General features: G+C 44.7%; 1 protein-coding gene across 12 annotated transcripts in view; it reads left to right on the top strand.

Moving 5' to 3' along the window:
- CAMK2G (calcium/calmodulin dependent protein kinase II gamma) overlaps positions 1 to 22,345 on the top strand; it is a 117,082-nt gene that overhangs the window by 34,095 nt on the left and 60,642 nt on the right. For all 12 annotated transcript variants that reach the window (XM_063405874.1, XM_063405865.1, XM_063405864.1 and 9 more), the window contains exon 3: positions 18,965 to 19,024. In XM_063405874.1, the coding sequence (XP_063261944.1) occupies positions 18,965 to 19,024 (60 nt within the window). The remainder of the gene's footprint in view (positions 1 to 18,964; positions 19,025 to 22,345) is intronic.

Genomic DNA, 22,345 nt, shown 5'->3' with positions numbered 1-22,345 from the left:
GGATATGGAGGCCTTGTCTCCCATGGAAGCCAGGAAGATAGAGCCCTCCTCAGCTTCCTTTGGAAAAAAAACAGTGGATGACTAATGCACTCTTTGTAAATACAACTTATCCTATCAGACCTATCAGTGACTAATGAAGGCTTTTTTCTCCCTTCCTCTCCTGTCTCACTAATATAAATGCTCTTGCCCAGAGCTCTCTTTCCTCCTGTTTTATTTTATTCTTATCAGTGATGTAACAGGTGATGCAGGTCTTTTACAAAAGGCAGCTTATTGTCCCTTTTTCTCAAGTGAAACTTAATTCTAGGTGGTAATTTGTGTATTCATTTTTTTATGAGGGTCATGGTGCACTCCTAAAGTGATTTTCTGTTCCATATGCTGATCTTTGTTTCCCATGTTGGACCTGTGTCATGTCTACAATGCAGGAGAATCAACCCTTGCTTTAATTTTTTTGGTTAGATGTGTGACAGCATGCAGTTAGTCCTGTACAATTGGACTGTGCTCAGATACTTGCTCCTGATTGCACACCTAATCCTTGTGAAGGGGCATCCTATTTTCTTCCTGGCATTCTGCTAGCAGACAGCTGCCAGCCTGCAGGTTAGGAAGCCTGGGGGCTTGCTAAAAGCTCTTGGAGAAAGCTCACTGTGCTAGTGCCATGCTGTCTGGCCCTCACAGATACACACAGTATGCTAACAAGCTACCCTAAACAACCAGAAACAATATTCACCAAGATATCTGGGGAGATACGACTCATGGTAAGCGCATTATTAAAAAGAAGGACTTGTAATTCAATAGAAAGCTTAGTTTTAGGTGAAAATGGTATATCAAATAGAAAAATTGCACACAGAGGTTCTCTGAACCCTGCTCTGAATTGTCTCCATGGTCTCAAACATTATTCATCATCGGAGACAAATCTGTAAGGGACTTGGAACAATAATGTTCTTGAGTGCTGTCTTGGGTTTGGTAAGCAGATTCCATAAAAGCCTATCTGACCTTCTCACATTAACCTTTTCTGAAAAGAAATCTAGAAAACTGCTTGTAAGTTGGGTCAGGTTGTTTTGCACTCAGATACATTTCTATTTTCAAGGCAGCAAGGACAGGAAAAGATGTCTTAATGCTGTCAAATACTGTCCTTCCAGCTCTGCCTTGTGAACCTTCTGGAGAGAGCAAAGAAGAGCAGTACTTGGTAAGACCGTGCATCTTCTTCTGAGGAGGCTGTCAGGTGCATATTCTTCCTTCCTGCTCTGTGCAAACCAGCCTGTGTAACATTCCTCTGGCAGTTCTGTGTTGCTAGAGCAGTAGTTCACATGTCACTGCAATGTTACAAAGGAGAATTTCTCAAAATATTTTTTTCTTTTTTTATTTTTTGTCCTTTGTCAGGCAGGATCATGCCTCATTTTCTCTCTGTTTTGCTCTGCAGCTCCCATCCTGCCCTTCCCTCTGCCAAATCATGACTTGCTCTCTGTGGTTGCTCTCTCTGCCTGTCCTGGTATGACACCAAGTCTTCAGTGCAGCCTTTCCCCGCCCCCTCTTTATATCCAGCTTATAACTGACCTAAGTTGCTGCTCCTGTGGCAGGGTGGCTGCTTGCTCGTGCCTTTACTTGTACTCACAGGTCTCTGGGATGCTTGTAGAAGTGAATCATAGGATCACTGAATATTGTGAGCTGAAAGAGCCCCACAAGGATCATTGAAGTCCAGCTCCTGGGACTGAACAGGACCGTCCCCAAGAGTCTCACCAGGTGCCTGAGAGCATTGTCCAAACACTGCTTGAACTCAGGCTGGTGTTGTGACCACTTCCCTGGCGAACCTGTTCCAGGATCCAACCACCCGCTGGGTGCAGAACCTTTTCCTATCCAGCATAAACCTCTCCTCAGCTTTAAGTGATTTCCTCAGGTCCTGTCACTGGTCACCAGAGAGGAGCGATCGGTACCTGCCCCTTCGCTCCCGAGGAAGCTGTGGGTTGCAATGAGGTCTCTCCTCAGTCTCCTCCTCTCCAGGCTGAACAGACCAAGTGACCTCAGCCATTCCTCATAAGCCTCAAAAGCAAGAAATCTGTGCTGGAATCACACATTAATTCAAGCTCTGGTCACAAAATGGAAACAAATTTGCCATTTAAAAGGTAGCATAATTGCTGGGAGCCCCAAGCTGTTTCTCCTAAAAATGTTTTTTTCGCCAAACCCTGCTCTATCCCACACAGGTTCAACAATCCTAGTGACATCCTGCTCCCACAGACCTTTCACCTCTTGGTCTCCTTGACAGCTCAGTGAGCAGTCTCTTGCCTTAGGCTTCAGAGTTAGGCTAAAGAAATGCCGCTCTTAAATGTGACAAAGTGTGATTGATTGCACAAGCAGGGCCTGAGCCAGTTGATACGAATCTGCCTCTGTCGCAGATGTATAAGCAGTGGGGCACGTGGCATATGTTCTGTGCTCAGGAGCCAGATGCTTAGGGAAGTTAAGCAGAGATTACTTTAGAGTGGTATTGGGTGGACCAAGCTGACCAACAGAAGGAAATAAAGAAGTCTTCCCAGGTCTCCAGGTCCTCTGGTTGATTGGTCCATTGCTGTATTTCATGAGCTCAGTATAATGGGAAGATGTTTACCTTTGCCTCTCCATAGTTCATTTAGTCCCTGGACTGTTTTCTTCTAAAGCGGGATTTGCTGTTTTAGGATACCTTTCCTAGAGCTGGGTGGAAGACAGAGCTTTTTAAGGCAGGGTATCTTTGCATTTTCAGGAGACTTTAGAAGCCTCATGAATACATCATTACCTTGGGTTAGCCTTTTTTTTTGGCACATTAGCCTTACTAGCCAGATGTTTTGTTGGAACAGACAGCAGCACTGGGTGTTTCAGAATAACCAGTGTTCTGGAGTACCCAGCTGGAGACTGGACAGAGTGCTCGTGACTAGTGTCAGTCAGTTTGCTTTGCCTGTCTTAGGGTACAATAGGCAGCACTTGATGTCTTGACCACTCTTGTTTCATTCATTCTCTTGCTGTTTCCCAGTGTGCACTGTGTTGGTCTGAAGACTGTAGAAATTATCCTCCCTTTCCTCTTCACATTTTAGTAATGCAGTAAAGGAGCTCAGATATGCTTGTTTTGGCTGCAGTTTCATTACAGAAACCTGGCATCAAAGCTTTCAAGTAATTCCACCTGCATAGGGAGCTGTGTAAAGACTGCACAAGTAGTTTAATCTGCTGACCTTTTGTCAATATTTAGGTATATCAGTGACCCTTTGTGAAGCTATTACATGTACGTGTGCTTGGTAGGATTTGTTGTTAACATGCTCAGGGTTGAGACAGGTGCCCTGTGCAGCACCTTACCTGCTGCCTGGTGCTGCTCTCTCTTCTTCTTCTGTTCTTTGCTTTTAACCAGGTGTGGCAACACTGTAATCCTCCCATCATGATAAAAGTTACAGGCCAGGGAGTTTTACAGGTGCATCTAAAATGACTGGGGTTTTTTTGTGGTAGGGAGTGGGAAAATCACTGTAAGACATCTTCAGGCCAGAGGAAAAGATGGATTAGAGGAAGGATAAGCTGTTCTTTTATTTCTTTGGATTCTCTGAAATACTTATGATAATGATTTGGAGGAGAAATCAGTGCAATCTTGGTCAGTTTTAACTGTGAGGACAACTGTGTTTTTTGCCCAGGGTTCCATTTGTTTTGTAGTTTCACAACCAAGAATCATGAAAGAAGTTTTCAGGACTGTGTGACATAGAAAGTAGAATTTAGAGAATTGCAAAATGTAGCATCATTAGCCTGAAACTTGGAGTTTGTGGCCTGACATTTTCTTCTTGGTATGAATATCAACTAGCCAGCTTCTGTTCCTGAAGTCCTTGGCATCCAGCGTATATACAGTTGTAGATGCAGCTAATTGAGACTCTGTTCCTTCAAGGTTATTTTCCTTTCCTTGCCCTGCTCCTTCTGGTGTATTTGTACACTTGGGAAACCAAGTAAAGGTAAAGAAGTCTGTCACATTCTCAGAGGGTGAGGACAGTTAAAAACTTCAATAGCTCTCCCACAGGGATTGCATTGGGCACAGGACTTACTTAAACTCCTTCATTCTTAAAACTTTGAATGACTTGACTGCAGGATTTGCAGCTGTCGTGCCTCTGCATTACAGCCTTTGAGGCTTTGTTTTACAGAGATCTAACTAGCTGGAGTGTCTGTTCTAGACCAGTTCCCTGTCCTTGGTGCATCTGTAGTGGGGATGTTACACGTGGTATAGGCTTGATATGATTTGCTCTTCATTCGGGTGCATTTTGTGCTTTGGGTAATTGTGCCTTCATCCTAAACTCCAAGGTAAGGCCGTTGTGATGTGATCCGCCAGGACTTGTTGCTCAGGATGGTACAAGTGAGCAATCTGCACTGTACACAAACTAATGCCCGTGCAGGGACCCAGAGCAACATCGTACATAGTGTCTTTATTAGTATTTTTATTCTCTATTTACTTTCACACTTTTTCACACAAGGAAAACACAGTGTTTTCCTTGTCTAAATGGACAAGCTTTATAATGCATCCTCACCTGCCTGAGATCTTAGCCCTGGAAGGACAATTCCTGAAAGGAGCAAGGGCAGGAAGGGACATAAAAGTCGGTCATAGCCAAATGGAAACCTCTGAGCCCTAATGGTGGTTGTGACTACCTCTCTTGCTTGCCCACTTGCACAAAGATGGTGTTGTTCAGTGCAGGCTTTGTGCCCACCAGGAGATGAGCAGCAGGGATGCTGTGGGCTTAGGAGTTGGTTTGCAGCACCCATCATCGACTGGCAGCAGCATTTATCTAGGCCAGCAGGGATGCAGGGAGTGAGTGACTCACTCGAGGATTCATGCGCGCTTTCCCCCTCTCCTCCCCCCGGCGCAGCTGTGGCTTGGTCATCAGCCATTTGGGAACTAGCAGCTTTATTTGGTTGCTGTTTGCAGTGGGCAGTTTCTGTTAGGGTTGTTAATTTTATCAACTGCTTTCAAAGCTAACTGACTCCAGAGAAGACTTAAAATTGCCTTTGCTGCTCTCTTCTCCTTCCCTGCTCATAGGGCTGTCACCCGAACAGCTGATCTGGCACTGAACTTGGCTGAGGAGGTGAGAACAAGCAAATGGGCTGGAGGCAGAAACTTCCTGAGCTGATCCGCCAACAGTATGGTCCCTGTTTTGGGTGATGACTGTTGTGGTTAGGCTGAGTGCCCTCTCCAGGCACCTCCTTGGCTTTGAGCACTGGAGGGTCTTACGGCTTCATTCCAGCTGAACAGACAAACATGTTTCAGTGTGTGGTGGAGGAGTGAATATGGGTACAGTGTGAAGAAGAGGAAATTGTTTAAATAGTTGTAAAATGAAAAGCTGATTAATTTGTGATGATAACAGTTGCTAAACTAATCAGAAATTGCCAGACTGATTCTGTTGAACTGTGAGTGACATGGTCAGTAAGGCTGCTGGGAGTCATGGCCCATGAAGGAGAGCAGCCTGCCCGGGGCAGCCACTGTGCTGCCCTTTGCTCCCGTTCACCAAGGCCAGCAGCTCTCATCTCTGAGCTGGGCTTTCTCATCTCACATGATCCCATTTTCCTCATGCTGCCCCTTTTGGTGGGTTCTCTGTCCTTCCCATGCTCCATACATGTGGCTTTGTCTTCCCTCTGGACACTTCCTTAGTTGTCTTTGTCTCCTGTCTCTCTTCCTGTCTACAAGGGCCATTAATGTTTTTCTTTTAGAAGCACATTTTATGCGTGCATTTCCCAGGGCCTGGAGGACACGCTTTCTAGGCCTTCCTGCCCGCTGGCTGCTGTCACTTCAGATCCTGCCTGTGTTAGATGTAAGCAGCTTGGGAGACATGCTGTCCCTAGGTCCTGAACAGAGCTGCTTGCTCTGCCACTGCTCTTGTCCTTTGCTGGGTCACAGAACCCAGGGACCTCTTTTTCTGCAGAGACCAGTCCTGCAGCACAGGTGAATATTTAGATAGTTACTTATTTTAAGTAATGGGCCATACTGCTTTTTTCCATGTTCCTCAGCTGTCTGTGAGCTTGTGAGCTGTGTATTTCTGTGCTGGGGCTGCAGCAGTGTCTTCACAGGATACACCTGTAGTTGTCGTCTGCCTGCTGTGCTGAAGGACTGCAGAGCTGAAGAACAGGAGCGAGGGCAGGGATCACCTTTGCTAGCATTCCCCTCGAAATGAAGATAGCAGTTTTAGTGATATGATGAGCAAGGTCCCAAGTCTTACTTTGCTAGATCAGCTGTCCAGGTAAAGATAGCAAAAACAGTAAGCATAAGGATGCATTTTTTTACTGTGCTGCCTGCTGTGAATGGTGCCTGTTCAGAAGCTTCTTCTACCAGGGAGTCCACAGTCTGCAGCCCACCTCTGTGCTCCACACAGCTCATATTGGACTGTGAAGGCTCCTCAGGCACTGGCCATAGGTGAGACCATGCTCTGCTGTTTTTTGGATTTGAAATATAACCTCTTTGTTGAAATAACATTCGTAGGGCAGAAGTGTTCCTTTTAGGTCAAAGCTGAGGCTGTCTGGTGGGTAGTGTGGAGTTTTTTCTGCCACTCTTCTCATTTATGTGTTCTGTGGACAAAGGAGGGTTTAGTCTTCAGACATGTTGGCTCGACATCTTAACCGCCACCTCATTAAAACCGAGTCTCAGCAGAGAAAGTTCCTTTGTAGCCATCAGTGTTAGTGCTTTAATAACTGTTTCACTGCATTTTCTTTCTCCATCTGACACAGCACCCTTTCTCCTCTCATTTTTTTTTTGCCTCAGATAGGCAGCAATTTACAGAACTGTTGTGCTCTGAGATAATATGAGGGCTACGGTTTCAACCCCTCATCTTCAGTTTTCCTTTGTGGCGGGGTGGACTTTATTAGTGAGAATGTTCTGGGTGTGTTGTCTGCTCATCAGCAAATATGACCATCTCTTGAGACTTGGTAAGTGTCTCTTAACTTGATGTGACGCTGTGCAATTCAATGCCAAAATGTACCACATAATTTAGATCCAAATCACAGCAAAGGACTTGGTTGGGGGGAGCTGTAGATGACCTTAAAATTAGTATTACGGTAATGTAGCAGCATTAAATGCCTCCAGGCAAACAAGATCTAAACTGATCTAGCCAGGTGCATTAAACATTGATCAAAACAAGAAGTTAACTTAGCCAAAGAATAAATCAAACCTGTAGCATAACAGCTGCTTTTTTGGAAAAAGGTGCAAGTCAGGTGCCTGATTTCCTGAGAATCTGAAAGCAAGCATGGTGATGGAACAGGGTGACCACTTTAAAGCTGTTGTGCACACCAGATTGTCCAGATCTGGAGCTTTCATGTGAGGGAAACTATTTTCAGGCTGTGCTCTTGTCAAGTGCAATGCAGTCTTTGTGGGGTGGCAGTTCCCAAAGAGACTAGATGTGGGATTTTTTAAAAGAAGAATATTATTTCCAATTCTGAACACCAGAACTCATCATAAAAATTCCTTAGGTCATAGCATGCCATTGAAGTCAGATTTCATGCTTTCCAGAGTGAGACATGATGAGGTATCACAGCAGTACTAATGCTGCCCCTATCAATTTTTGCTTTGAGTGTTCAAAATCCATTAGATCTGAACTGCATTGTTTCTATCTTCATTTCTCTTTCTGCAGAGGGATGAAAAGCAGGGTAGTCAAGGCTCAGATTCCAAAGATCTGAGTTTGTTCACAGACTTGTCACTGACATGTTCTCTGGTTTCAGTACCTCTACTTTTCTTCTCCAGCTCTTTAAAGGTAGGGAAAGAAACCTTGTGCTTCAAGGGTTTCCTGGCCTTAGAAGTAAATATTTGTAAGAAACCTAGAGATTCTCCAAAAAAAGATACTATGGAAGTAGGCATTCATTTATGAGCATATTTGTTTTCTCATGTATTTTTTCCACCATTTAATTATCTGTCTTTTAGAAATTTGCCAGAATTTTTATTTTCCCAAATCTCTGCTTGTGCTGTATAGCTCTAGTGGCAATTCAAGAGAGTTCTCCAAAGGGCACCTAAGGAAATACATTGTTGTACAGCTCTGTGTGAGCTGAGAGATGCTGCTATGCATATTATCCTGTCCATCTCATTGCAGAAAGCATGTAGAACCCATCTAAAATTTAGACTGCGTATTTTTTTTAAAAAGTCACTTGTCCCCTCCCCATGTCTCTGTGCAAGCATGTTGGGATGCTCTTTATTTAAGCATGCATCCTACAGCCAGTCTCTTGGATTTGAAACATTCCCCCTCAACTTTCTAACCAAAATATTGTGGTGTGTTTGTGTAAGTTAGCATTGTCACTGCAGCCTCCTGCCTCAGCATCTCCTAACCCCCAGCTTCTCCCTTTGTCTGTGTGGGAGCCATAGCCCTTGTAGGAGAGATGAGCTCCTTGAATGAGTGCCTTCAGTGGATCCACTGGGATCCAAAGCTGGTGTCCCACCTCTTTTTGGACTTGATGATTTGCTGTAGGCATATGATTTGCCAGATTATCCTGTTGTGCATTTTCCCTGCACCTCTGCTGTGAGAGTGTCTGGGGAAGGGGCTGTGGTGAAGGATGGGTGTGGGTGGAGGATCTGCTCCTGGTCTCAGTGAAGTTTCTAGTGAGCTGGTCACATGAAACAAAAAATACATCAGCTCCCTTCCCCCACACACCGGAGTGTTTCTTGGCTCTGCACCCAAACTAGCAGCTGAGCACGTGATGTACTTGTAAAATGCAGTTTAAAAAAAATGGTGCCCTTGCAGATGGGAAACTAGAGATGGGAGAGCTGCAGTGGGGCTGCTCTGTGTGCATCTGGGGCTGCCATCAAGGGAAGGGATGTCTCCTGGCTGAGCTGCTGAACTGGGGGATGTGGGTCTGCAGAGCAAAGTGCAAGCTGCAGGAGGCAAAATGGAGGGGAATGTGCTGAACCACAGCCTTACCAGGGGAGGGAGGTGGGTGCACTGCATGTGGGGTAGGGACAGGGAAAGGGAGGGCTCTGTTGGACGTGGTGTTGAGGGCTTTGAGAGTTGGGCTACACAAGTACTCTGAACTGAAGGTCTTCTTGCAAGATACACAGTCTGAAATGAGCGTGACAGAGTTGTAGTCATTTTTGCTCTGGTTTGGAGCAAGAAAGGGGAAACTGGGTGACCATTCACAGCTGGGAAGCTCAGCATCTTCTGTTTTGAAAACCTTATTCATTTTGCTAGTTGTGTTTATACCCCACAGTTCTTCTTTTCTCTGGGATGTAGGGTTTCCAAAGCTTTTTAAATTACACTGAACTAATATGCCCAAGAAGAGCTAAAATAAGCTGGTTTGCTCACCCCACAGTTACTGGGGACCTTCAAGCAAATGCCCCTGATGTGCCAGGCTGGCCAGCAGGGCAATTGCACCATTCTTAGGGGTTGTGCAATTGCACCACATTTCTTCCTGTGGCAGGGCTGTGATGGGTGCACTAATGCCTCCTGGCCACAGCAGATAAAATAAAAGAATTCGTGCCCTTTGCTGTGCTTCTATCAGCCTTGACAGCATTTATGGTTGGTGATCTCCATTGCTTCAGATTAGGAGGAAGGTGGCTGCATTTTTGTTCTTGTCAGCTGGAGGATGCATTCCTTCAGAGGGGAGCTACAATCTGCTGCTGCAGGAATGGTTGCCAGTACCTCCCACTGCAGCACTGATTTTCCTTGTGTTCCATTCCACCTTGAGCAAGGAAGAAGTTTGTAAAGCAAGAAATGGCATACTTTGCAGTAGCCAGTGGAACAGGTGAAGTTGGTGAATGATGGGTAATTTTAATGATCAGTTTGTAGAATTCTTAATCATTGCAGCAGACTGTAGGTACCACCTTCGTGGCTGTAGGTGTTAATCTAGCACAGAGCTTTGCAGGCAACCTCTGAGGTAAAACAATTCCTTCCTACCATTCACCACCAAATCTGAAAGGGTACTTCCTTCTGTGGCTTGCCTCCATGTGGTGGCACGAAATGAACTGATGGTTAGCAGGGAAAAACGGGGAATGAAATTCAAGTCAGAGGCTCTTGGAAATTCTTCATTGGTTTTTAGCAACTAAAGTAAATATTTGATGGGAAAAGCTGATAAGAATAAAGCAGAATAAAGCAGACTTGGCACAGGCCTTGTATATCCCACTGGCAGCATGGGAAAGATGACTGGGGAGATGGAGAGGTGTTTATCTTGCCAGCAAGAGGGACTGATATGCCCTGGGAAATGTGGACCACAAACACGGTTTGCACATGAGATGATGGCATGTCATCAGATTTTATTGAGGAATCTCAATAAAAGTGGTGCTTTGGCCTCTGTCACTTGGTCTGTAGGCAGGTATCCTCCACTCTCCTAATGCAGTCATGTGCTGGCTCATTTCTCAGTGCCTGCATTGACACCAGGGCTTCCAGCTGAATCCACTGGGCTCTGCTTGGCTCATGGCACCTTGCTGAGTAAGACTGGGAACAGTAAAGCTTTTAAACAGCCTGAAGAGCAGGGGCTGCAGGAGCCTGTGGCTTGTGGGGAGGGGACAGTGTACGTTGTGGAGAGATGTCTGATGAAGGGGTTTACAAAATGCTTCTGTGAGTGCTGTAGCAAGGTCAGAAGGAGTTCCTTTGCCCAGATTCCGAGTTTATCTCAGGTTTGAAGCCAAGGACTTTGTCTGCAGTGGATGGCTGGGGTGCTTGCTCCTTCTTCTTCCTGAATGGCCATGCAGTTGTATTTCATGTTGCTTTGCTGTGCTGGCTTTGGTCAAACTGTGGGATCTTCTGCAGGCAAGAACCTAAGCGAATGGTTGCCATTCTCTGTGACACAGTGAAAACACATAGTATGGCTTTGTCTGTGCCTTTGTAGGCAAAGAATGGCATGTTAGACCTGATCACACTTAGTCTGCTCACATCATTAACTGTGGCAGAGATCACTCTCACCAATAGCAGCAAGCCTATGCTGATTCACTCGTTTGACCTCCTTTGCCTCTTGAAGTTCCTGGAAAGTTGCTGGTGGCTGTGAGAGCCCAAGCTCCCCACTTCCTCTTCATGTGCACATGAGTGCTGCTGGTTTGTTTTGTAAGGTGTACAGTAAGTAATACTCAGGGTATGTGTTCTTGTTGAAAACAAGTGGATAGGAATTCTCTTTCCCTTACCACGTCCACCTGCTGGATAATTCAAGGAAAAATTCTGGACAAGTTGGTAGCTAATAAACTGAAAAATATCCATGTAAATAGAAAAAGGAGCTTTGAGTGACAGCAAGTGTAGAAAGTACAATGTCAAAGGTGAACACTATGACTTTTTTTAAAAGGTTCCTCTCTTCTAGGTATTTTAATAGCTTTTTTGCTTTTGCCACTGTTGTATACATAGTAATATCTGCATTCAATTAGATTCTCTTTGCAAGGTAAGTACAAGGTAATGAAATGCAGGAAAAGAGAATAAATTGCCTTGGCCCACTCTTCAGGGTGCTCTGTTGGGATACGAAAAGAGTTACTTAAACCATCTTGACTTCTACTCTGTGGTGTTCAAAGTCTAATTTCGGCATTACTTGAACAGAAAAGTGGAGACTGTGCTAAGTTTATGTAGATTGTTCCTTTTAATTTGTTTATTTTGGTTTTCCAGTACAGTAATACCGAGGGGTTCACAGATACTAGTGTGTGTAAACAGAGCTTGGGACCAACTAGGGTTGTCTTTAAGATCTGTGTGTATATGTACTGTTAGGGGCTGTATTACGCTTTTACACATGGAGTTGTTTGTTTCTAGGAAGTTGTGAGAGCGTGGGAAAAGGCTGTTACAAGGTGTTAATGTCAGTGGTTTTACTGGAGGAAAGGCTTTCACAAAACATGTTTGCCAGCACTTCTTGATAGAAATCTTATTTTTGTTTGTTGTGTCATGTTGGCACTTGAAGTTCCTCCTTCTGTCTGTAGCTAAGGCAGTTGATGAGGATTCTGCCACTGTCTTGTTTCTCTGGCTTTCACTGGCTGAGGAAAGTGGAGCTTGGCTCTTTCCTCTTCACGTGCAGGCTCCAGAGGTGTCCCCCCTCAGTGGCTTTGTGACTCTTGCACAGCTGCTGCAGCAGAGGTGCTGCAGGTGCTGCTTGGGTGTGGGAGCCCCTCTGCCCTCGCGCTTGGGACATCTTGGTACTGGGATCATTCTGCACTGAGAGGCTGGAAAACAGACTCTGGCTATCAGAAATGTCCCCTGCAATGGCAGTAGTATGCTGCTACGGATTTATTAATTTGAGCTGGTCTTTAAAATGGCAGTGTAGAAACACTGAAATGGAAACGGGGGAGGAGGGGTCATTATATGCTTATTTTCTTTGCATTTTTCCTTAGGCATCTGCTCTTAGCTCTTGTCAGAAAGGATATACTGAATCGATGGGGGCCTCTGGTCTTTCCCAAGGCCTAAGAGGATTTTTTATGTTTGCTTCTATTAATCCTGCAGATGGGGAAGTGGTGTCAATCTGAGACTTGCTGGTATCCCTGTTTTAAGGTGGTGGTATGGTGTGGCATGCTGTCCTCTGCTACCCTGTTGCAAATGCTGAGACATCTCAGTTGTTTTGTAGTACAATCTTGCTAGAAAAAATAAGAAATATGGGGAAAAGTCTGTGTCTTGAAATGCAAGATGAGGGAGCTAACTCTCTTTTGCTGGCAATGTTTCAGAGAGGAAGTTTAAATTTAAACAAGCATGAAGGAACCTGAAGGTTCAGGCTAGCCTCGCACTACAAAATGTATTTGATGTAAATTCGATTTCTGTCTTGAAGCAACTCAAATGGTATCTTAGCAGCTGGCACCAATTGACTATCTCCCGGAATTGGCATGATGACAGCAATCAAACTGAATTTATTGCTTTGAGTTTGATTCTTTTTCCGGGCTCTTCCCATTCTCAGAAATGTAATCTAGAATGTGTTCCCACAGGAATGGTAGTTGTGAGCCTCCTTTAGCAGCAAGCCCAGAGCACAGTCCTAACGCAGGATCAAGACAGGTGGGCTGCAGTATTGAGCAGCCAAATTGTATATTCCAGCTGAGAATAGGAAGATTATGCGTTTGTAAAGGGAGGAACACTGGTTTTTCTTTGTGACATAGATTCTGATCACAGAGCTGGTTCACATCTAAGTGTTAGTTTTCTTGATGCTTCTTTTTATTTCTTTAGGAAAGAATCTGCCTTTTCATTGAAGTGGCTAAAATTTAGGCTGCTAAAAGTTATCCCTCACTCCTTTTTCCTTTTCCTTTCTGAAGGCAGGTCTAAATAAAGAGTGAGCTTTAGCCACAAGACCTCAGTGTAACTGCAGTTTGGTAAAGTAAGGCAGTAAATGCTGCAGTAGATGTAGTCCTTTGCACAGGGAACCATTTTGAAACTGCGCTGTGTTTCAAATGCTTGTTCAACAAAGTATGTTAGAATTAAGTTTTTACACCTTGTTTTCTGGCAGGTGTGAAATGAATCGCTTTTACTGATGAAACTTGGTTTATGTCAATAATTGTTTCATCCAGTATTTCAATTAGTTTTTAATGCTGACTTCTACTTTCCCTTGCCAGAAGAGGGAATAACCTGGGATAGGTGTGCTTTTGCTCACATTTGTTCCTAGAGCAATAAATGTCAGTGTTCCTTGGGCAGGTGGAGGGGATGGGATTCACAAAGGGCACTTCTCTTTGAACCTCCCTGGCCACTGATCCTTTGTGGAGCTTGTGGCAAAGCAGTGGCTGGAGAGCGTGTTCACGTGGCAGCAGGAACAGAGCCCCTGTGTGCATCTCTTGGCAGCAGGAGTCACACAGCTCTGTCTGAAGTCGTGAGGATCTCGTGCTGAGCTGCAGTGAGGGTGGCAGTGTCAGCACCTGACACCTAACCAGCTCCTCCTGCTCTCTGGCTCGGGTTTGGCCCTCACCCCGCCTTACTTGGGACTGGTGTCCTTTTTGGGTTTGTGGTTGGTGTTGTTGCTCTGCCTCTCACAAGCATACCTCACCTCTGTGCAGACAGGTCTGCTGTGCTTCCCTGGCAGCCCCTGCTCCTCACACAGCTTCCTAACAGGCTGATCAGGCGCGGTGAACTTTTTCTTCTTTTTGTTGTTGTTGTTATGTAAATGTTCTCACTTGACAGCTGTAGACTACTGGGATTTGTAGATATCCTCTACCCTGTCTGTGTCTGAAAACGTTCTCCAGGTCATGGGTACCCTTGGAGGAGAAAGACCTGGTGAGGATGAACCTCCTGCAAAGTACAGCCCTGCATGTAGTGGCTAGAATAGAAAACTGGGAACTATTTCCCTGGAGAAAAATGGAGCCCAGAAATTGCATCTCATGTCGTTCATCCATCTCTGCCACTGCATCCTTGGGATGTCAGACAGAACTAGTTAGACAATAAAATTATTTTCTTAGCAAAGAGTAAGAAATGTGCATCTTTATAAAACCAGTCATATTCCACACTGCTGAAAATTGCCAGGTGTTTGTGAAGTAAAGTTATCTGCTTCTAGAATTTTATTTCTGTTGGGTACACCTTTCTTTAGCATCCATTTATCCTGAGTATCTGCTGAAGGTTGGTGCATTATGGAAAATCAGGGCAGACTATGATGGTTTTGGTCTGCTGTCTCCATACTTGGGCAGAGTTGTTGTTTCAGCCTTCCCAGTCAGAGTTTCTTACAGCAGTGACTTTACTGATGTGCACAGCTGTTTCTGTCCATCCATTGTGCATTAAGAGTTCTGCCTCAGTTAGTGGCCTGCATCCTTGTGTAAAACGGAGCAGTTTCATTTTTACAGATCTTTAACTCTTACACATTATGCTAACACAGCCATTCTTCTTTTCTATTCAAGTAAATTCCTAGACAAATCAAACCCCATCCCAAAGAAATCCCACTTCTTTTAAAAGGCATTTTCTCATCAGGTATGTTCTAAAGAAACCCAGCCCTAACATCACTAGAATGACAGTGCTATGTTTGCAGAGCAGTGATGTTAAAGATACTTGAGTTACATGTGGGTTTATGTGCTCAACAGAGATACAAAAATCATATTATATAAAGGACTGATAAAAGTAAATAGGTATTCACACCTTAGTTTGTGTGTCCCACACAAGTAAGTTTTTGGTTGTTTTTAAGCACCATCTTCCTGTCTCTGTAGATACTCATTGATTTAGACTGCAGATAGAATAATTTTCCAAATAGCAATTTATTTTTTTTTTGGCTGGAAAACAGTAAATGAATATTAGATGAGTGTTTGTAATATCCTGTACTTAAGTTTTAAGCATCAGCTATTGTTCAGAGCTAGACAGCTCTGTAACGTAGCAGGAAAAGAGCTTAATGAAATCCAATATTTGGAAGCAGGAGGTAGATGAATTCAGACTTGGAACAGCAGTGCCGAATTTTAACAGGAAGGATAGCTAACATTTGGAGTAATTTCTGTGGGTGTATGACTTTATTTATCACTTGAAGTCTTGAATGTGAACCCTTATGTTTTCTAAAGGATATACTTTGTTTTAGGCAAATTATGGAAATTACTGGTTGAATTCCACAGTTTTGTGAAAGGTGGGGAATAGGCCCAATGTCCCAGGCCTGGAATCCTGTAAGGTCAGATGTGGTGATGTGCTCCTGTTGGCTATGAGGGACAGTTCTACTGTGCATTCGGAATAAAAACCTCCACTCCACAAATGACTTGCAGAAATAAGCTTTATCTTTAGAGCAGAGGGAGGAGAAATTATTTCTTTGCAAGCTCTTGGTAAGTAAGGGATCTTTTCATTGTTATTTTAATGTAGTTAATGCTACTTTGCATTTTAAAGTTCAGAGAGACCCTGTATGAGAAAAGTGTTTTGAGTGGACTCAAAAAATTTTGGGTGTTTTGTCTCCTGCTGGGAATAAACCTTTGTTAGACCAGAGTAAGGTAGAAATGTTTTTATTCATTACACATTTAGGTACCAGGTTGTTCCCTCAAGTACCAAATTGACTCTGGTGCTGATTCGGTAAGAGTCAAATGCTTACACCGTGCCAAAGGCCACCAGGCGATGCAGACCTTTGGGACGGGATGGGGCAGAGTTTATCAAGTCACTGGCTGGGCTGTGTGCTGGCGCTGCCTGGAACGGGAGCCGCGGTCCCGCAGGAACGGGAGCCGCGGTCCCGCAGGAACGGGAGCCGGGGTCCCGCAGGAACGGGAGCGCGATCCCGCAGGAACGGGAGCCGGGGTCCCGCAGGAACGGGAGCCGGGGTCCCGCAGGAACGGGAGCCGGGGTCCCGCAGGAACGGGAGCGCGATCCCGCAGGAACGGGAGCCGGGGTCCCTCAGGAACGGGAGCCGCGATCCCGCAGGAACGGGAGCCGGGGTCCCGCAGGAACGGGAGCCGCGATCCCGCAGGAACGGGAGCGCGATCCCGCAGGAACGGGAGCCGGGGTCCCGCAGGAACGGGAGCCGGGGTCCCGCAGGAACGGGAGCCGGGGTCCCGCAGGAACGGGAGCCGGGGTCCCGCAGGAACGGGAGCGCGATCCCGCAGGAACGGGAGCTGCGATCCCGCAGGACTCGCGGCAGGAAACCCGCCCAGCCTGACCTTTCGCTGCTCTGGCTGTGGCGGCTGCCTGCTGCGGGCTGCTGCTCCCGGGGCTGGAGTGTGCTTTTTCTCTGGGAGCTGTGCTTGAGTTGGCCTGTTTTGTTGCCCTGGAGACAGAAGAGTGTGGTATGCTTTCCCCCCGACCAGAAATAGTTTCCTGTACCTTGTGACCGGAGTGCCGTACTCCTCCTCTGGTCTCTGGCCAGGCTGTGTGGTGCTGCAGGGATGGGGTGTGGGGTGGTGACCTCTTGTCACAAGCTCTGGTGTGGCTGCTGCCCATGAACACCGGCTGCCCTGCCAGCTCCCCTCCCTCTGCACGGTGGTGTAGGATTTCAGGGGAGCAATTGCTCTTGATTTACATCTCCCATGGCATTTTGATGGTTATGTCATTTTGTTTGAGCCTTGCTCCTGTCAGCTGTCTGTCCTGACTGTCAGGACTTGGTAGCTGAGTAGCACGTGGTGAGCTCTTGCCTCTTCTTCCCCCTTTGCTCAGCTGTTTTTGCTGTCTGCTTCTCTGTGTCCTTGTACTTGGGAACAGATTCTCAGCAAGTATAGCTGTGCACGAGGGCAATGTGATCTGAGTGGTTGAAGGGTCCCCTTCTGTAGGAGTTCCAAGCAGAGCTGGGAGGGAAAGTGGGGAATTTGCAAGGCCAAAGCATGCGAGCAGGCAGTGGATAATTTATCTTAAGCTGTTGTCCTGCTGTGAGAATCCATCCTGAGTGCAGAGTGTGCGGCACTGTCTGTTACTTTGCTACTGTATTTTGCAAAACTTCATTTGTGAGAGATGCTGCTAACAGGGAAGCAAAGACATCCCCACCCCTCCCAACCAATGCAGGTGAAGAAGTGCTTGCACTGCACCAAGCCTCAGAAGCATGGAAGCTTTCCAGGCTTTCTTGCTGCCTGGTATTTTATTGGAGAGTGGTTCTGGCATAGAACTCTAAAATATATGCAACAACAACAGTAATTTCCAGGACTGAGAAGGAAGGAGAGATGAAAGGACTAATTTACCTTCCCCCATCCCTGAACAATAGCAGATGAGGATGTAAGCACATCTCAGCCCTATAAAGTATTAAATTGGGACATTTTCTATAGTTCAGCAGTGGAAAAGAAGACAGGAATCGTGCAATGCCCTGAGCTTCTATTCCCAGCCTGGGAGAGAGAAGTGTTCTGTGCTGAGATTTGGCTCAGTCTCTGTCTTCTGCTCATGGGGAAGAGAACAATTGCCCAAAGCCTCCTTTACAGAGAGAAGGGAAGATGATGCAGAGACCAAGGAGCTGAACAGGCAATTTTCAGGCAGAGTAGTGCAGTGCAGCTTTGTTGAAGTGGGTCTCTACTGGAGTTCCTAAAAGAGTGCTGCATTCCTACCAGTGATCTGCAGAGTAGTCCAACCAGCCAAGGGTCCTGCTTACTCCTTTGAAGGTCTGTGTGTCACAGGGATGCAGAGCCACACCTGTGCTGAAGATCTGCTAGAGAGGAAATGTCAAGAGTGGCAGGGACTGCTACTTCCCTTTGCTGTGTTCTTTAGATGGATGGAGTGGGAAGTCCAAGGACTGGACATTCTTACTTGTCTTGTTCTAGGCATCTGCATCCACAAAACTTTAGATCTTAGCAGCTGCCAGGGCTGCCTAAAGGATTGTCTCCCTCAGTTCCTTTCAGTCAATCTGTGCTTGTCCAGTGTGAGCATTTACAGGAGAAGATGGATGTGTTGTAGTATAAATTCAGGAGTCAACTCTGCTGTAGTGAAAAGTCTCAGTGGCTAAAAGGCTTCTTGGCTAAGAAAGGCAGAGTTGCTCTAACTCCTTCTTTCCTTGAACTCGCACATGGGAAGAGAAACCATTTTTTACTCTCCTTGATATTTTCTTTTAATCCCGATGAATGTCGTGCTTGAACTGATGTTGCCTTTGGGCTGGAATAAGCATACTTAGCATTTGAGCAGAGCTTCTTGCCTGGAGATTTCTAAGTGCGTGATCAGCATTTCACCAGCGAGTCTGTCCATGGGTACTGAAGGATGGTTACCTTTACAGTTCACTGAAGCTGGCAGAGTTCCCTACTTGATGTGATGGCTGTGCACTAGCAGAAGCTATGTATTTCTCCCTCCTACTCTGCCCTTCTTTCGCAGTGTTTCTTTGGAGTGGAAGCAGTTCCTTTTCCCATTTCACGTGTGTTATTTCTTCTGAGACTTTTCCTCCAACTCCGCAGCCTTGGAGAAAGGATACCTCCCAGAAGGGGTCTCACTGCATGTGGCTTTGCATGTTTGAGAGGCTGATGGAAGAGTGGTGCCTGTCATTCTGCAGCTCCTCACTTTGAATCAAAGGATGCAGTACCAGCTTTGTGCTGGCTCTGTAGTGGATGCAGCAGTCCTCGTGCAGCTGCATAGCCCTCACCTGAAATGCCTGTGAAGTTTTGGGAGACGGGTGTGTCCAGCAGGTCCCAACCTTCGGGATCACTGGGTCACTGTGTTCCTCTATCTGTTGAATATGAGCAGCAGCTTAATTCAGAATTGTGGTGCCTAACACCTTGTTTCTTATTCTCTTTCAGATCACCAGAAACTGGAACGTGAAGCTCGAATTTGCCGACTTCTAAAGCATCCAAATATTGGTAAACGTCCTTGAGCTCAGAGGGGTGGGGGTGAGACAGGAGTAGTGGTGCATCTCAGCTAGCATGCTGTAAGAGAACAGATGTATTCTGAATGTTCACAACCAAAGTTGCCTGTTGAAATCACCTTAATAGTTTATCTCACTGCCAAATTCTGCATCCAACCTTGTCCCATTCCTTAGCACCCTGACCCAGACATTCACCAAAGAGTGCCGTGTTCCTGCCTACTCACCCCTGCAGAGCTGTCCCTGCTCTGTGGGTGATGCATGACTCTTGTCTGATATCTGACATTCTGCAATGGGAGTGAGGTGCTGTGTTTGCTTTCCCCACATCTATCTTCTGTTTGTTCTCCTTGGCCCTTACTGCCAGGTCACTTTAAAGGCTGTATTCAGAGATGTGCCCAAAGTTAAACGGGGTGGGCTAATACTTCAGCTCCTCTCATTGCAGTGGCCACTTACTCTGAATACAAGAGACCAAAACCGAATTGCCCATATTGAAGGAAAAAAAAAAGAGTACTGGAGCAAAGGGAATAGTTTGTCTAAAAATACAGAGGGAGGCAAAATAAGGCACAACATAAAACAACCTATCTTATTTACTGAAATGTAGAGAGAAGGCATGGATTTTTATCTAGTTCCAAAGCAACATGGAAGCTTGGACCATTTATAATCCCCTTTTTAGCTTTTTAAAATAAATAAAGCCTCTAGGATCCTAGCTACAATCTGATTTGAGCTAATTTATTTAAGAAAACATTAAGAAATACCAAACTGCCACTTTTAACCAAACCACAGTTAAAAATCCGTTCCTGGGAAGACAATGATGTATTACTTTGTATTACTTTTGCATAACTCAGTCAGTGGAGATAATACTTTAAGGGCATCGTCTGCTCTTCAGCTTTGTAATCATTTGCTCCTGTCCTCTGAAGGCCTGGGAGAGGAAGGGTGCCTTAGAGCATACCCCATGGACTGGCATCTGTACTCTGTTCCATGTCTGATGAGCAAGCAATTTCCACAAGCTCAGCACCTCATGTAATGCAAAGTTCCTTAGCAGCAGCTTTTAATCAGAAAGAGCTTTCTTGCATCTGAGTGTAGTTGTGGTGTAGGTATGGCTTGAGAGGATCAGGGGCCACCCTTTGCAGTGATGAATATATTAGCCAGTACATTTATTGCTTGGCAGTATTCAGAGTTACTAAAACTCTAATTGTTGCACTTCATTTGCTCTGTAAGACGTGCTATACTTAGTTTAGTAGGTGATGTCACTTTATATTTTGACCTTAACTTCACTTCCATCATCTCTCCTTTTTGTAATTTCTTACGTCTTTTCTTTCCAAACCTCTCACAGAGTAAATCTTATACACAAAAGGAAAACCACTCTTACAAGTAAACAGCATGGATAAAGAAATGTATCACATTCCTGGTCCAATTCTACAGTGTAATGAGTGGCAGTGCTTGTCTCCTGTTCTGTTGTGGTTTGGACAAGAGAGTTTGGGGGAATGTCAGTGGTCCTTGCATTTTCTACAGAGAATTTCTTGTCTTCCTAGGAAGAACAGTTTTTGTTTTAAGAAAATGAACTAGTCATTATAAACTCACTGAATGTTTGCAAATAAAAATAAGGGAATTAATTTTTATGCTTACAACACAGAATCAAAGTGCATTGAATAAGACCTCAAGAAGTTGTATGGTTCATTCAGCAGTCCTGTGAAAATCTTTTATACCTGGCTGGTTCCAGGCATGTTTGTACTTAAAAACCTTTAATCCTTTCACAGCCCCTGGTGACAGTCTTTCAAATGTTTCATTTTTCTGTCAGTTAAACATTAAAAACATAATTTGCCTTTCTCTTAGCTTGTTGTTTCTAGTTCTATCTGGAGTATCTGTGGAAAGTAGTTTTTCTTTCTTGTAACAGCCTTTTACATATTTGAAGACTGTTATCATGTCTCTTTTTAGTCCTTTTCTTCAGACTAAACAAACCCAGTTCTTTCAATCTTTTCTCATATGTCATGTTTTCTAGACCTCCAGTCCTTTTTTTTTTCATTTTCCCCCTCCTCCTCCTCTGGACTCTCTCCAGTTGCTTCATATCTTTCTAGAAATGTGATGCCCAAAACTGGACATGACTGAGGTCATGTCAGTGCTGTCCAGAGGGGAAAGAATTGTTTCACCTGTCCCACCAAAGACAATTTTGTACATGTTTTTGTGCATCAACCTTTGAAGCTTTCATTTATATTCAAATATATTGTTGATGGACATTTGTTTACTGACACATTGTTGGTCCAGACTACTTTCTGCACAACATCTGCCAAGCAAATATTTTTTTCCATCTTATATAAATGAGGATCCCTATTGAACTGTATATTACCTTTGTCTTTATTAAAAAAGACACAAAGAAATCCAGTCTGTGGGTTTCCCCCCTCCACATTTGTCAAAACCATTTTGATTTATCTTCTGACAGTGTAAAAGGGTTCCAGCCCCCACAGTAACGTGGTCTTTAATAACAAAGCCATGTATTGAATCATGTGGATAGTTTATAACACTGTTGAATAATGTTGGACTCCAGTCAAACTCTTGAAGATATCACTTGATACATTGGTTCAGTTTGACAGCGATCAATTTTGAGTATTTTTCAATGAGTGTTGTCAGCTAGTTTTGAATATACTTTTTTTTACTTACTTGCTTGTGGAAAGAGCATGTAAGATGCTGTCAGGAGCCTTGCAGAAGTCCAGATGCTACATGCATTGCTGCTTCCATGTTTCTTGGACTTGTTGTCATAGAAGGCAAACATGTTGTTCTGATACAGTGGGGTTTTTTCCTCGAAATGTGTATTAGCAGTTAGTAATCACCTAGTTGCTGGCATTCCATGTTGTAAACTCTTCTGGGTGACTAATTGATGTGTTGCCTCAGTGTGAGCTATGTGAGTAACACTGTACAGACCAGAAAGAATTCTGCAGCTTTTGCACTTGCTTTCCATTTCATGTTTTGTTGTTACTGTTGTTGTTGCTAACTCTGTTGCAGCAAATGGCATTCTTCTACAGGGGCCTGAGCCTGTTGTGAATCTGGGGCAGAAGACTGAAAGTTAGAACTCTGTGGGGCAGGCTGCTGTTCTCTCTTGCCTGTACACAGGGTATAAAGCAAGCCCATTGTTGAATTTGTGGTCTTATCCATTTATTGCAGGACAGTTGATTCTAGACTGCAATGCACCAACCATAACACTGCTACTCTGATAAAATGAAGATTTCTGTAGGTACAAAGTAGTAGTGATTTTAATTTTTTTTTTTTTTTAATGACTGCGTTCTGAGTTAACCTAAAATGCCTTCTTCAAATACCGGCTCTAATT

This window comes from Prinia subflava, chromosome 9, assembly GCF_021018805.1.
Source record: "Prinia subflava isolate CZ2003 ecotype Zambia chromosome 9, Cam_Psub_1.2, whole genome shotgun sequence".
NCBI classification, from domain to species: Eukaryota; Metazoa; Chordata; class Aves; order Passeriformes; family Cisticolidae; genus Prinia; species Prinia subflava.
Note: the sequence above shows the minus strand (reverse complement) of the source record. Positions and strands in the feature narration are given on the sequence as shown.